Below are 16,878 nucleotides of genomic sequence, written 5' to 3'. Positions count from 1 at the left end.
CACACACACACACACGCAGGTGCATGTGCATACACACTCACATGTGCACATACAAACACACGTGTACACACACAAAGAGTGGTCATTAATAATTAGGGAAGTGAGAGCTAATGAAAAACTGGTTTGTTCCACCATAATGGTGAGCCAGGAGCACAGAAGTAGCAGGAATTTCTTACACACACGTGCACACACACACGCATACATCACTGTTGATTAGGATAATGCATTTATTGTGTGAAATTAGGTTTGCTAGAAATTTTTTAATGAAATGAAGCCTGGACAGGAGAAAGGTAGACAGCATAGTAAAGCAGAAGTGAAGGGAGGTAGACCCCCCCAATTGGTTACAAGATAGGCTTTGGGAAAAACCTATAAATCAAGTAACGTGCAATCCATGATTTCTTGCGTTGTTATCAGATGTGTCACAAACTGGCTCAGTGAATGTGACAAGGAGTCCTAGCTAGAGCTATACTTAAAACAAAAATTGTTTATTAAAACTAAAGTTAACAATGGAGTGTGAAAATCAGCAATGTTATCCATGACAGCAATTCATGGATGTGTGGCATATGTGCTGTGGAGGTGTTGAGGGTGCAAAAGAAAGTGATGCAGGGTGGATGTCAGCCGTAGGAAGGGAGAGACAAAGTGAGCACATTAGCCAGCTTTTATAACCTGGAAGGGCCAGGTGAACTAGATCAGCTGACGACCCTCCCATGTCAGCCATTTGCCTCCTTAGGTAGGCCAGGACAGCCTCCAAGTCAGTGGGAGGGGTGTCACAGATGAACTACATTATTTTATATCATTATACATTATTAACATAGATATATAATGTGGTTTTAGATGGAAAGTTAGGAATTTAATAGAGATTAATTGGCTAATCTAAATTGCCCATAGGTGTGACTGTGAGCGTAAATAGTTGTCTGTCTCTATGTGTCAGCCCTGTGATTGACTGGCGACCTGTCCTGGGTGCACCCCGCCTCTCGCCCAATGTCAGCTGGGATAAGCGGGTATAGCTAATGGGTGGATGGATGGATGGATGGATGGATGGATGGATGGATGACTTCATGGTGCAGAGGCTTGTGGATTTTGCAGTCTGTTTTTTTCCCAAAGTTAAACATTATTGTAGGAGCAGCTGATAACAGCACAGCCAGGTATGTGTTTTGGTGATTCGCAGCTAAAAGATTTTTTTAGATTCTAACATTTTTTTTCTGGAATGTCAATGACTATATTTTCTGCAAGTAACAGGTAAATTGTGCAAAGGCGATTAAGGAGTTTACACACATCACAGCGGCACTATGGAGATTTAAAAGCAGTAATGGCTGCTTATTTACTTCGCTTCAACTGGAATTAGTCAATATACCACAGTAAAAGCACAACACAACCTTTTTGTTTCATTATTTTGTTGAATTAGGGACACTGGATATCTGCAGAATGTGTTTTTGAGCTTTGTTGCTAAATTGTTTGATAATTAACAGGCTAGGAATGGCAGTGAGTCATGTATGCTAGACAGCAACTTAGGAGAAACCATTAATGGAATGCCATATTTATTCTAAAAAGGGTGACATTTGTTGACATCTTGTTACCCCTTTGTGCTTATATAATAAAATACAGAATAAATGCAGGAACTGCTTTTTACTCTTTTTGCAATTAACTTGCAATGCAACCTCAGTTTGCAGTGACTGTAAAACAGCAGACAGTCCTAGGCATACATCTAAAATGTCAAAGTGCCACCCAGAAACACCTTTTTACAATCAGAGGAAGACTACAAGAATGGGCCAATAGCTGCATATGATTTGAAAAACAAGTTTGTCTATTGGACCTTTTTGCTGCCTGTTATTGCTCTACCTTCATCTATGGTGTCACAGGTTGGTGGGCTTTGTGATGGGAGAGACTGATGGCCCATTTCCATCCAACAAATCATTCCTGCCCACAGAGCAATGTCTGCAGGACCAAGGGGAGGTGCAGGGAAAGGGGAAAATGTTTATCCTTTGCTGGTAGATATCAACCAAATAGAATAAGATGTTTATCCCTAAGGGCAGTGATGATGATGATGATGATGATGATGATGATGATGTCTCTGTGTGTGTATGAGTATGAATTGTCAGTGGTGATAAATCTGTGTGTGCGTTCTTGCGTACACACTAATTTTTTTGCGTTTGTGTGAAAGTGGAAATGTCTGGCAATCAGGCAGGTCCTCAGGCTAGGTAGATGAGTCATGAGGAATACATTTGGGAAATTGTGCAAGTAAAAAGCTAGGCAGAGAGCAAGAAAAGCTAAAAGCATAGCCACCTTGCCTTCATCTACAGTCTGTTTACATAATGCATGCAGACAAACCGACATTTGAATCCTTTGCACATTTAGCTTTGAGACCTGACTCTGTCCTTTGACATTTTCTCTTTCTCTCTTTCAAGTCTTATGAGCAGAGAGGAGAGGGTGTAGCTGGGTGAGTGTTCAGCCTGTAGAGGACATATGTGCTGTAGGGGAACAGTAATGGTTTTCCTCTCTGTTGACTGTCCTTAATATAACCAAAATGAGGACCTGTGTGATAACATTTCAATTTTGGTGTTTTTTTTTGTTTTTTTTGCTTATGACCAGAAAACAGAAACACAGTAATTATCTTGACCTATAAGCAGCACTCCGAGTAGCCACCACACATACTGTAGAGATACCGGGAGTCATGTACTATACACAGGCAGTGGTTTTGTGATAGATCTGTTTTTAGAGTAGAGCTTGATTGATGAATTGGCTGGGCTAGTATTTTAGCCAATATTAGGTTCTTGCAGATATCGGCATGGGTCGAATGATGAGTGACAACAAATTGGAGCACAAAAATGCCAGATATGTTTGACATGTATCTTGGTCACAATCCCTAAAAGAGCAACATCAAATCTGAGAATCTTGTTTTTTCTGACCTCCAGTGGTTTACTTTCTCACCTTGCTGCAGTGACGAAACAGACTTGAAACGCACACAGAGTGGGCAGTGAAAGTGGTTTTCAGCCTGGTGTTAAGTTAGTCTCTAACAAACAAATTTAGGGGATTTTGGTAACAATAATCTTAATATAAAGGACCACTTACTACCTTATGGTATCTCTCATGGTTTTTTTTTATGAGGATATCGATGATAAAAATGTATCTTTACAACTTTCATGCTCGAATTTAAGGAATCATAATCAAAAATGTTTGTGTATGTTATGTGTTAATGTTAATTAACATTGGCCAACTTATCATTATCAGATTTTCTTTAACTCTTAAGTACAGAACCAATATCTGTATCTGTATCTCTCTCAAAAATCCATATCCATATATCCTTATCGGTTGGGCTCTATTTTAGCGGAAAGGACAGTTGACGCCATCAAAGCAGAACAATTTCCAAAATTTGTTTCATGAGAGGACACACTCATACAAATGCATTCCTTTCATTTCCTGGCCTGGCCATGCAGCTAGTGATTTGTCAAGGTGTTGCGATCGGATCTATTGTACTCTATCTGTCTATGTGCGTACCCAGTAACCACTGGCCTTTGTTATTTGTTGAGCCAGACCCTCAATGGCCTTCGGAAAGGATTTCCTCTGCACACACTTGAGGATAATTGTTGTGGTAAATATTAGATTATCTGACCATTTGAGGTTCAGTTAAAAGCTGCAGAAATGATAAAGGGGACTGCTGTGCTTCATAGCTTGTACCATCTAACCATACTGCCATCTAGTGCAAGGCCTACGCATGCAGAATTTGAATTATGATTTGTTTTTGTTCAAGGATTTATGGCTGGACAAGAAAAATGAGTGTGTGTGTGTGTGTGTGTGTGTGTTTATAATTATGTGTCTATTTGTGCCGTGGAGGTCTATGTGGGCAGCAGTTGTGGTATGATGGATGATGATGAATGACTACTCTCTCAGATCTCCAATATATTATCAGTTTAACAGACATGGTTGTGTGGTAGGGCTCAGATGAACATCCTTAAAGAAACACTGTGGGGAGTTCCACACATCATAGACAGAGGGCGTTATGTGGCACAGAGGTAAACAGATTGCTGCCCCCAGTGTGTCAGGCTTGTCAAAGCTAGTGTGGAGAGAAGCATGGCAGTGACAGTGTGTGGTCGTCAGTTGAGTTGCGTCTATCTTCTTGTTCCATATTTGTCAGTTGAACAGAGTATGATCTGGCATTGACGGTGAGAGATCAAACAGGAGGAGAAGGAGGTGGGTAAGGGAGATGGAGTGAGCGATAGAGGTGGAGGAAGAAATAAACACATGGGAGGGGAGGGAGAGGAAGGAGAACAGGAGGGGAGGGAAGGGAAAAGGGGTATTTGCTTTGGGTATAAATGAGGTTTAGGATGAGTACAGCTGTGACAGGCACATACAGTGTCACCGTGGCAACAGCGACATGATAAGGGCTCTTCTCTCCAAATAACACCTGATTCTTCTCAATATTGATATGTGCATGTGTGCACATATGGGATGGCATGTTTGTACACGTACATTCTATCTGCTCTCTGCTCTGTGCTACAGCCACCATATTTCAATAGGCTAGGCACTCAGCATTCAATATACATGTTGTTAAGGAGAATTTAGTTAGATCAAATGTGTTATGGAGTGATTGTATTATGGCTTTCCACCAAGGATTTCATCATTTATGAATTAAACTAAAAGCCTGTCCTCCATTTACGTGATTTAATGGACCATGGACTTATTTGGGGATTTAGTGGAGGAGAAGAAAGGCAAGGAAGACAGAGGGAGCAGAGAAGAGACGAGCGTACCCCTTGGAGAATGCCAATACAATGTGTTCTTATCTTTTGAATGTCACCTTCAGTTTTCTATTGGAAGGCACTCCAGGCACTGTGCCCCTGCCATGTTCTAAAACTTGCATGAACACACACACACACACACACATACTCACAGGCACAAGCAAACGCAGTCACAACATTACCCTTATATAAAATTATTTTGAAAAAGAAAATTAACTTACATTTTTTTGTTTTTGCATGTTTAAAAGCATTTGGACAAAATTTTGTTCTCAGATGATGTGCTCATGTGAATGTCTTGGATAAGTTGTTGGTGGAACAGTGACAATTTAGATACAAGACACCGTTAAATTTGACTAGCTCTGTTTTCTAGTAAATATCCACACAGATGTAATATGTATGGACCAAGAGGAAGACAATGTGTGCCTCCCAGTGCTGTTTGTTTAACACATAAATGATGCTTGATTATACTTAAGTATTTTTTGTAGATGTTTTTAACATTAAAATTAATTATTTCCTGAAACAAAGTATTTGACAACAATACAAACAGCACAAGACCTTACTCTTAAGATTACTTTATTGGCATTTTAGCCTTTATTGATGTTGTATAGTGAAGACAGGCAGGGAACATGGGGAAAGAGAGGGGATTGACATCCAATAAGGTTTCCAGCCAGAGATGTTGTGATTACTGTACATGGCATGAGTCTTAACCACTAGGCTAAGGATGTCCTGACAACACAAGACCTGAACCGAAAGGCACACAGATGAACGCTATATACAGTAGTTTTAGATATTGAGGTAATGGCATTAATGGTATCCACGGTTGTTTTGGGTGTTGGAGGTAGCTATTAGAGGTTTACAGGCTGTGTGGCTTTACAGCAGCTCCACAGCATGGCTCATTACCCAGCTAATGAGAGGAGAGGGTGACCCTGCTAACTTTCTCTCAGGTCTTCCACCCCTGGCTATTACAGCTTGACTGGCTCAAGGCCTCGGGAACCCAACCAAGACTGTGAGCAAATGTGGAGTACAAATAGGTTAGTATGTATGACAGGAACCACACATGTTTTAAGATTTTTATACTTTTTTTCCCGTTTTAATATTGCCATACATTATGGATTTGATTGTCAAAGGAAAGCAGATTTATAGGACAGAGAAACACAGATACACTACATACACACTTGTTTTAGTAACTACCATGCTGAATGATGGATTACTCAGAAAGTAAGGCTCTGTTGTATTAATACTAAAATGTACAGTCTATGATCACACATACACACATTTTCACACATACACAGCTGTTGTCTGGTTTTGTTAGTGAATGGCAGGCTCTGATGTCTGAATGGTAAAATGCAGATGACTGTATGTACATCCTCCCACAGGCACTCGGCGAGTGTGTGTGGGCAGCAGTTTTGTAGGCGGCTGTTCATCAATTCCCCATTGTTCCATTGGCTACTCTCACAGATATTCATACTCTATGTTTGCATGCCTTATGCTAAAATGTTCAAATGACCAAAACGCTTGAGAGAGATGAAAGATTTTGACTGTTATTTTTTGTCCAGCCATATCAGTGATTTCCAAGGTGCTTGCTCGCAGTTGGTGGATCGGTTGCTATAAGTTTAATTTCATTTGCTTACTTGCAGGTCAGCTTGAAACCAAAGAATGTTTAGGTTGCATATATTGAACAGATAAGGGTCCAACCTCCAGATGGGTTAGTCACTCTGCTAAGTGTTGTTGTCATAATGCAATCAGCATGGAGCTGCCTTGGAGGCAACATAGCTCGTAATGCAGCTGTGAAATAAAGCTGCCATGACAGCTTGAGTATCTTGTATGTTAAAGTATACGCTTATATAGAGGTATTAATATTGAATGCAATAGTAAGTAATGTCATTATGCAGGGGTTTTACTTCTCTGTCCCTTCAAAAGAAAGTTTCTTTTTAAATGCTTTTCCTCCCAGCTGTTTTTTACTCCATACTGTATTAGACTCTTCAGCCACTTGTCTGAGGCCAATTTGATGCAGACTACTTTATCTTTATCTTTGTACGCCATGCCTCCACTGAACTATGACTGTGACTGAATTTGGTCTAATGCTAATTAATGGTCAGCAGTAGTTTTTCTTCCTCTTTCAGCATTGGTCAGGAAAGCTGTGGAAATCCCGGACGGAAAGCTCCCTAGCTCAGCTGAGCCTGAAATTTGCGTGAATGGAAGAGGAAGCAGTGTCAGGACACCTGAATGGGTCTCAAGGCAAAACACATTAGTCTTGGCTCCATTGTTACACCACCATACACTAAATCTCATCTGTGGCAAGCGAAGCAGTAGTTTTGATTTATCAACCATTCACTGTGACATAAAGAGAAACACAGTGACATTTTCTCCTACACACACGTACATAACACATGTGTTTGCCTCACACACACAGACACACACACACACACACACACACACACACACACTGTTGGGAATCATTTAACACTTAAACCCAGAATAACTTTTTTGGCCAATTTAGGGCAGTGGATACAAGCTATAAACACAACACTGACATATCACATTATAAAGTTGAAGTTGTCACTAAAAGTACACTGACAGAAAGAAATATGTCAGGTGCATTTAAATACACAAATGCATAACATTGTCATGTGTGCACTTTTATACAGGAGAAAGCAATTCCTTTTCAGTAACACATACAGTAACACATAAAACCAATAATTAGAAGAGAATAGATTTTGCTTTTAAGTGCTCTGTTCCTGAGCTCTTGCGTGTCCTTGTGTGCTTTATTGATCCTATTATTGACCAGAATGAAGGCCCAATGTGTAAGTACAGTTTATAATGATCTATGGCAACTTAGTAGTGCACCAACTCACCAGGTAAACCTTTTACAGAACAGCCTTACACAGCATCAGTAATTAAGAAAACTATACATTTGGTACTGTACCTGACAAAACCCTAGAGCAACAAAGGACAATACATGACACAGAAAGTTTTGCGGTAATGGGACACTGCTGCAAATAAGGGTGTAGAGCCTTGGCTAAACTGTACATCTCGCTGAGTTGGCCCAATTGATTAGGACCTTTGGGAACAGTATGGTCCGTATTAATTCTGCCCTCTGTGTGTGCGTGCGTGCGCGCATGTGTATATGTGCATGCTTGTTTGTGAATTTTTGTTTGTGTGTTTTGCTTTCCGGGAATTCAGCAACCAAATGTACAGGTACTTTTTTGGATGACTGCAGCACTTTCACAGCAAGTTTCACCCAGAGAGCTGCAGCACTAAAAAGAAGCTCACTATTTTGCTCAACACATTTTTATTTTCAATTCAATACTGCGGAAGCAGATATAGTATAAGACGTGTTTTGTTTATTGCTTTAAGCCATATTAGATCCACAATCCACTTGTATATTTGTAATGATCCCTTAAGTTTTATCTCCTGCTTATTTTTCCATACATTTCCTTCTGTATTCTTCTCTCTTCTACTTGTTTTAGTCTCATGCTCTGTCTCTGCCTCTTTCTTTCCCGTGTCTATCTTGGGAGTCAGAATATAGACAGAAAGCCTATGCAAGCAAATACTGGTGCATAATTCCGTCTTCACAGTATGCCGCTCACCCACTCAGGGTAAAAAAGAAGCTCCCACATTTTAGTCTGCTAGAAAAAGAAAATGGATAGACAGATTTCCATTCCCTCTTTTGTCAGGTCTCTTCTTCCCCCGGCTGTTATCCCTCAAATATGAGAGGCTGTTCCAGTCATTTGGGGGCTTGCAGTCAGACAAGCGCAGACAGAAATACCAATACACATGAACAGCGTGAAGGGACATTACATTGGTAGACAGACAAACGGCATGACAGACAGAGAAACATCTACCTAGCCCAGTCAATATGTTTCACAGTGGTTTCCGGCTCTGAATGATAAGCTGCTATTCATCATTGCTCCTAATGCAATTCACTTCCAGGCCTAATCTGCAATGCATCAGAGGTTATCTCCAGGCACCCAGACAGAGAATACCTGCAAGGGAATTTCAATCAGCCTCCCCCATATGTAATTAAATGGAAATAATTGGTTTCATTCCCTTTGTCATCTTTTTATTTCGCCAGCCTGTGCCACACTGCTTAGGCCTGCACACATGCACATTATTCTAACTGTCGCTACCCTTTCTTTTCTCCATTACCACTCCAAAGTAATCTTTCCTTTTTCTTTTGTTGCCTTCTCCATTCTTTTCTAAAGTAAGTGGAACCTCATCTTAAATGTGGTTGTCTGTACTGTATGTGGTGTGTGTGTTGTTAGGTAAGTGAGTTGCTGCCATCATCAGGCAGAAACATGAAGCTACACTCTTAAGTCCTTGATAAAACCTCTGCATCTCAGTGTTCTCTTGCAATACCAGGCTTAGTCTCATGCCTTTTCTCCATAAATACCAAAGGTAACTTCATCCAGATCTCAAAATCCCTAAACTTGCCACACCCAAACTACAGTAATTGTATCCTTCTTTCCCTTTATTATTTTAATCCCTCTCTTCATTCTCATCACGTGGCTGACTTTCCCCTTTTAATGTATCTTGTCTTGCACTTCTGTTCTGTGCCTGAACTGGTTCTCTTGCTCTCTCCTTTAGCTCAAGCAAAGTGAAGCCAATGCTGACACCAAAGAGAAGCTCCCTCTACGACTCAGGATCTTTGAGAAGTTTCCCAACAGACCTCAGATGGTGAAGATCTCCAAGCTCCCATCCGATTTCACTGTGCCCAGGATCAGGTACAAGTCACCAAGTCAAATTTATTCAGCATATATTTTTTAAAATATGTATATAGACCTAAATGTCTGTTTTGCTGCTAAGTATCATGTTGTCATATAACACAGTAGTGTACAGTAGTGTGATCTCCAGCCATTTTAATTAAAATAGTTAAATTGCTGTTCTAAAAACAGGCTATGTAGTCAGGAAAATCTTTGGTACGTACTAAGTGAATCATTTTATGTTTCACCCACCAGCAAGAGTTATTTTATGGCCTAAAGAGAAGAGGAACCAGGTCATTAAAATGAGCAACATTATCTGTCATACCCAAACAGACCACATCAACAGAGAATCAAGGGACAAAAAACAATGTTTTATTAAGTAGTGATTTCCAGTTAAATGTGGAAATACTACGTGTTGCACTAATGATGTAAAACCTTTTAGTGCTACCACCAGTCTCCAGACATTTTCTACGGTACTGACATGATGTAAGGAAAGAACCAGAGAAAAATATTTAAGACTTACTCCTAGTAGATAGTAACCAATAATATTCTGCAAGTAGTCCTTTTATATCTTATGTCGTGTTTAGTAGGAAAACTGAACTGTGTCCAACACAGTGGACCTCATAATCAGTTTTATCATTTAGTTGCTGATTAGTGCACAGTTGGGTCCTTCACTCCCCAAGAAATCCCCCTCTGTAGCCCATCTGCCAGGCTGCTGCAGCAAGAACTTCCACTGACATTTGAGTTGAGTGGACCAAGATGAGTTTGCACCAAGATGGTTTGGCGTTATTATACAATTGTGATTGTTTCTTCTTTCTTTAAGCATATGGATTTCTTCAGTAGGAAGCCATCCATTACAATTCATCACGTTTGTGTGTATGCTGTTTGTTGTGTACTCTAGGGAGAGTTTTATGAAGCAGTTCATTGATCGTCAGCAGCAGGACACCAGTTGTTTGTTCCGACGTCTCCCCTCCGCTTCATCCTCCTCTTGTGACCACTCCAAACGCTCAGCCATTGAAGACAACAAGTATATCGACCAAAAGGTACTTTCACACTCGTTCTCTCTCTCTCTCTCTCTCTCTCTCTCTCTCTCTCTCTCTCTCTCTCTCTTTCTCTCTCTCTCTCTCACAGACACACACACACACACACACACACACACACAGAACATAATGATAACTCTATTTTCATAGCTATATGTATAGAAGATAAACCATAGCAATAGGAAATACAATAGCAGTAGCAAATTGTCCGTAATGTTTACAGTTGTGTGTTTTTGGATGGTACACTACATTTAACAAACTAGCAACTAATGGACTCTCACTATGGGCTCTCTCAGCTTCGCAGGTCAATATTTAGTATCCGAGCTCGTAACCTCCTGGAAAAAGAAACTACTATCAATAAAATCCTGCGGTAAGATACATCTACACCTCCCGAGTAAGCATGTTTTTTGCTGATTTCCAGGTCAAAAGGCGTCAAGGTCCAAACTGAGCTAAATTTGGTTGAATTTTATTGTTGTTTCAACATTTCAATGACTGTATTTCAATGTGTATTTAGGACCTGCTACACAATAAAATGTAGTCATTGAAATGCTGTTGAAACAACAGTTATATGTAACCCAGATGTCTAAAAAAATATTCACTTTTCAACCAAATCTATTCCAATTTTAACCCACAAATGTAGACCTGCAACTTTAAACACTTTTGACAGTTCAGTTCAGATCAGTTGTTTATGTTCTTCTGTTATTAATCAGGAAATCATAAGATTTTAGAGTAACATCATCTTTGGAGACCCCAGCTAGATGTGTTTAGTATGCATCATCCACAATCATGAAATACATGTCAGTCTTTGTGTGGGTGAAAGTAATAATGTGTGTGCATATTAGATGTAGCTCTGCTGTAACAGCACTATTGTTAATGCTTCTCTCTCCATCTCACACACACACACATGCAAAGACACACACAGACCCACTTCAGACTCATTTACTGTCACGGTGAAGTAAATGGATAATTTGGTGTTCAGCATGGCAGAGCTGGCACTAAGTGTAGATTAGCTTGGCGGCACCATGTCCAATCTGTCCCCCCCCCTTATTCAGTCAGTCTGAAAGATAGACAGCATATCAGTAGTCATAACACGTTCTGTCTGGCCTGCCATCTTCAGCACAAACACACAATTAGGCTCACAGTCGCACCAACATATACACAGTCCAGCATACGCAGGCACTCATGCATACTTACTGCCAATAAACAAGTAATCGCTCAAAGTCTCCATAATGATTTAAGTACACACACTGCTGGTGCCCACAGTGTCATTAGCTCTGTTCTGGTACATGACTCTGCTGTTAGCCAGAATAGACAGGAATGCCCAGACATCATACAAACACGCACACACACTGACTAACGGAATGATTGGAATCTTTCGAAATGACAGAATGACGAAGGCCAGATATAGCTTGTTAGGCAGGAAGATGAACCAGATCCAGCTGTGTTGTGATTGCCAGGTGGTGACCTCACACACTGATATTGTTTAATCGGCATTACATTGATAGGAGAGAAAAAACATTTTTGTGTTTCTGTTTCTAAGGGCTTGTACCAGACAGCGTATGCTAAGTGGATCCTTTGAAGGCCAGCCAGCTAAAGAACGCTCAATTCTCAGTGTCCAGCATCACATACGGCAAGAACGCAGGTCTGACAGCACACACCCACAAACAGAAAAGCAAACAAGTGCAATCTTACGTACCTGCACAGTACTACGTGATACCTGTGTACTCTTTGTATCTGCAGATCCCTGAGACATGGTTCCACTAGTCAAAGGATCAGCCGTGGGAAGTCGCTGGAGACACTCACCCAGGATGTGAGCACACAGACACACAAATACTGACTAACATATTGTACTGTGTGCTTGTATATTCTCAAGAATAGCTATTCTCAAACAAGGCTTTAGTTGTTTATGTATTGTTAAAAATGTGTCTTTTATAACTTCATTGTCTATTCTCTTTCCCCAGCATTCCAGTACAGTACGCTATCGTAACGCACAGAGAGAGGATAGTGAGATCAAGATGATCCAAGAAAAGAAAGAACAAGCAGAGATGAAAAGGTAATTCACACACACATTCACCCAATATCAGCTTGTTAAGTAAGTTTTGACAAAAAAATGTTGTAGGCAACATTCAGGCCTTGCTGTTTCATTGATATCTATACAGTAACTGGTGTTTGTCCCATCTCTCTGCTTGTTTGGCCAAACAGAAAAGTCCAGGAGGAGGAATTGAGAGAAAATCATCCTTACTTTGATAAGCCTCTCTTCATTGTGGGGCGGGAGCACCGCTTCAGGAACTTTTGCAGGATGATTGTTCGAGCTCGCTTCAATGCGTAAGATCAGTTATATCTGTATATGGTCTAAAGATGTTGTTTTCCAATTTCTCTAGGCAGCCTCTCGTGGCTGTTAATAGTCACAAATTGGGCTTCAGCATTCAACAATTGTAACATGACACAAAAAGCATTTATATTTACCTACCTGTCTATGATTTCTTTATAGAATGTTTAATCAGCAGAAAGGGGGAATGCTCTTGTGTGAGTTTGGCTCAAAAGATGGTTTTATTTAGCTTTTTCCCTGTCAAAATACTGACAATTTATTTTATTTGTATGAATTCATATCTAGATCCAAAACTGACCCCATAACAGGAGCAGTGAAGAACACCAAATACCACCAGCTGTAGTAAGTGTGATGAATTATTGATTCCTCCAGTCTCTATTGATCTGTTTGTTCTACAACAGTGGAATACTTATTAATTCTGTAGCTTAATTACCTGCCTGTTATGTTTCCCCAAAGCTGTGGTAAGGAATGAAAATTGTGAAGTTAAGAACTGTGAAATAGATTTCACCCATTATGCAACCTGATTGTAATTCAGCCGAGCACAGAGTCTGATTATTTTTACTGACTACCTGCTGTAGAATAGATTGGTCTGCTCACACATACACACACAAAGAGTTATTCATTCTCACTTTCTGATACCTCTCCTCAAAGATCCTCCCTCTCTCTTTGTCTGCCCCCTCTCTTTCTCTTGAATTATCCCTGAGTATTTGCTGGTTTGCAAACCAAATAGCTTTCTTGACCTACTTACATCGAATATACTATTTCTCTGTGTAAATTCTAAAAAACTATAACTATGTTAATGTGTGTGTCCCTGCAGCGATCTTTTGGGCCTTGTCACCTATTTGGACTGGGTTATGATTGTAGTAACCATCTGCTCCTGCATCTCCATGATGTTCGAATCACCCTTCACCAGGGTCATGCATGTCCCCACACTGCAGGTATTAAAAGCAGATGGATTAATGGGTGAATGAACAAGCGAGCAGATGCATGATTGTACAAATGTTACACTGGTGCCCTCTGTTTCAGATTGGGGAGTATGTGTTCGTGATCTTTATGAGCATCGAGCTCAACCTGAAGATCATGGCCGATGGTCTGTTCTTCACCCCCACAGCTGTCATCAGAGACTTTGGAGGAGTCATGGACATCTTCATCTATCTTGTGAGAAATATCATCCAATCTAAGGCTGCTTCATTTAAACATAAAAAGTGATATGATCATAATGGATGAATCATACTGGTAAAAGTCCTTGATGGTAGACCAATCACATGCCATTTGTCTTGTTTTAATAGTAGCCAATGACTATAAATATCTTCATTCAGTTTGGTGGCCTCACTGTCATCATTTTACATTTTATTAGCTTTCTGAAGTAACTCAATTTCGTATGTGCATGTAAGTTGCATGTAGATTATGCAAGAGACTGATTTAGTCTTTGTTCACATGTGTTGCAGTAGAACATGTCTGTCTCAGGTTGGTTGTGATAAGGGAACTGGACAGTTACAAGGTTGTTGATGTACATCAAATAATGAAACTGTGACATGAACACATTGCAAGTGTACGATCTGTAGGATGCTTTCCTTTCCCCTAACTAATCGTTGCCCTGCTGCGGGTCTCCTGTAGGTGAGTCTGATCTTTCTGTGCTGGCTGCCTCCTGACGTACCTCCTGAGTCTGGGGCTCAGCTGCTGATGATGCTGCGCTGCCTGCGTCCGCTCAGGATCTTCAAGCTGGTACCCCAGATGAGGAAGGTGGTGCGGGAGGTTCTCAAAGGATTCAAAGAAATTTTCCTGGTTAGTGGTTAGCCATGTACAATTTCCAATTGTGTGTGATAGAATACTGTACTTATTTTCAAAATCTGCTAGCTTTTAAGTATTTAAGTTATTTTGTATGTATTAGGTGAACTACATTTACTCAGCCCCAGAAGAAGCAAAGAGGGATTTATATTCATTTAAAAATACAATTCGTGCACTGCAGGCATAAGCATGTAAATGTGCATAAACGTAGCTCTCTCTTCTCTTTAGTTTACTTCCTACCACTTAATTAGGAGAAAACTCCTAGAAAATAGAATAGAAAAATTCCATAGAAAATTATTAGAAACCAGTGACAAGTGACAATAAAATAAAGCATTACCTGTGTTCTCCTTATGTGGCAGGTAGTTATTTATTTACATTTGTAAACATAACAATTTGTTTGTTTATGTTTACATAAACTTTGCTTGCAATGATAGGGCTTGAATGCAACACTGTTTGGAAAATAGTCGTGAAAAACCTGGACAAAAGGCTGGCAGTAAAGTATTCATGATTTATAGTACATGGTTTAAAACATGCAAAAATACAACCAGGATTTGTACACTACTGCATCTTATTCACCTTTATTGGATTTGTGCTCTTGTTATTATTACATTCTTGGCCATTTCTGGGCTTTGCTTACCTTTTGCCTTGCCTACCAAGGATTTTATTATATTATCAGAAGCTTGCTGCAATAGTTACTGATTCTCCCTGGGTCTGACTTGGATTTTCCCAGCTGAAGTCTCTATCAGAAATACTTTATCCACAGCTGTCCAACATCCTTAGCTTGCTCTCTAATCTCACAGGCTTGGATTATGTTGAACTGTCTGCCTTAAACTCTTGATTGATTCTCCGGCAGGTTTCTATTCTGCTGCTCACACTAATGCTGGTGTTCGCAAGCTTCGGAGTTCAACTGTTTGCCGGAAAGCTTGCCAAGTGCAACGACCCCCATATCCTTAAACGGGTACAGCAAGAAACATAATCTCACTAAACCACCTCCTCCCATTCCACACTCCCTGCAGAGAAGCACAATCTGAATAAGTACAAGGGGTTTCCTCTGTCAAATCAATAATCCGGTGGTTCCTTTTATCCTACTTTCTTAACAACAGTCATTATACTTCTTTCAGCTTGTGCCATAGCAGATCTTTTATTATATACGAAACCCTTTACAGATGTTTTTACAGTAAAATGTTCAAACAGGTCTTCTAAGGAGAGTTCCACTTTATTACAACTTGGGTCCAGTCTTTGTAATTTTAGCTATTGTTCCTAATAATAATATCATCATTTCACTCACCAAGTTAACTGGTGAGAACTGGGAATGTGCTGATGATTATTATGCATTAATATTATCCAATGCATATCAGTGAAGAGATACATATTGTCTTCAAACTGTTATGACTTTTTAATTTTTTAAAATAAGGAGTATGCAAAAACAGTACAGTATTATTGTCATATTCTCAGTTTGTTCATTTTAGCAAATTAAATGCTTGAGTTATTCTTTCATACAACATACATAGTAAGCCACTTCACTAACAGCCCTATTTTTCTGTTTTACTTGCTATGCTAATGGTTGTTTCATTCTGTGTTTTGCTGTAAACTGTGTTGTTGGTTATAGGAGGATTGTCACGGTATATTTCGAATAAATGTCAGCGTTTCCAAAAATCTCAACCTCAGACTGAAGCCTGGAGAGAAGAAACCTGGTTTCTGGGTACCAAGAGTTTGGTATAGCTGCTTGTTTTTATTACTGCTTGATTTAGGGTTGTTTTTCTATAGTCAGAGATTGATGTATCCATTCCATCCTTTCTCAGGGCCAACCCTCGTAATTTTAACTTTGACAATGTGGGAAATGCCATGTTGGCTCTTTTTGAAGTGCTGTCACTCAAAGGCTGGGTGGAGGTCCGAGATGTCATTATTCACCGCGTTGGACCGGTACTGAGCCTCACCTTACCTTACCTTTCCAATCACTTCCATCAAAGTGTTTTTTTTTTTACTACTAACTCCTACATTATAAGCACACTGTAACAGTTTACCTCTATGCCTGCAGATCCATGGCATCTACATCCATGTCTTTGTGTTTCTGGGATGCATGATTGGACTCACTCTGTTTGTAGGCGTCGTCATTGCAAACTTCAACGAGAACAAGGTAAGAGTCACACATATAGATGCAGCTTCCCACTTTTTAAGGATTATTTGCGGGGTGTCTTTACCTTTATGTGGCAGTAAAGAGATTAGAGAAGCCAAATTCAAACTGGTGATGCTGCAGTTACATGGTATTGATTTTAGACCACCAG

The 16,878-nt window shown here is 40.0% G+C and overlaps 1 protein-coding gene across 5 annotated transcripts in view; it reads left to right on the top strand.

Annotated features, from left to right (window-relative positions):
- nalcn (sodium leak channel, non-selective) overlaps positions 1–16,878 on the top strand; it is a 72,115-nt gene that overhangs the window by 47,172 nt on the left and 8,065 nt on the right. For all 5 annotated transcript variants that reach the window (XM_044217257.1, XM_044217258.1, XM_044217254.1 and 2 more), the window contains 15 exons: positions 9,321–9,457; positions 10,338–10,479; positions 10,773–10,846; positions 12,017–12,118; positions 12,217–12,286; positions 12,438–12,529; positions 12,679–12,801; positions 13,091–13,147; positions 13,623–13,743; positions 13,832–13,963; positions 14,423–14,590; positions 15,447–15,551; positions 16,203–16,309; positions 16,396–16,516; positions 16,632–16,730. In XM_044217257.1, the coding sequence (XP_044073192.1) occupies positions 9,321–9,457; positions 10,338–10,479; positions 10,773–10,846; positions 12,017–12,118; positions 12,217–12,286; positions 12,438–12,529; positions 12,679–12,801; positions 13,091–13,147; positions 13,623–13,743; positions 13,832–13,963; positions 14,423–14,590; positions 15,447–15,551; positions 16,203–16,309; positions 16,396–16,516; positions 16,632–16,730 (1,650 nt within the window). The remainder of the gene's footprint in view (positions 1–9,320; positions 9,458–10,337; positions 10,480–10,772; positions 10,847–12,016; positions 12,119–12,216; positions 12,287–12,437; positions 12,530–12,678; positions 12,802–13,090; positions 13,148–13,622; positions 13,744–13,831; positions 13,964–14,422; positions 14,591–15,446; positions 15,552–16,202; positions 16,310–16,395; positions 16,517–16,631; positions 16,731–16,878) is intronic.

The sequence above is a fragment of the Siniperca chuatsi genome, linkage group LG12 (assembly GCF_020085105.1).
Source record: "Siniperca chuatsi isolate FFG_IHB_CAS linkage group LG12, ASM2008510v1, whole genome shotgun sequence".
In the NCBI taxonomy this organism is placed as follows: domain Eukaryota; kingdom Metazoa; phylum Chordata; class Actinopteri; order Centrarchiformes; family Sinipercidae; genus Siniperca; species Siniperca chuatsi.
The sequence above is the reverse complement of the archived record's forward strand: the minus strand, read 5'-3'. Positions and strand labels throughout refer to the sequence as shown.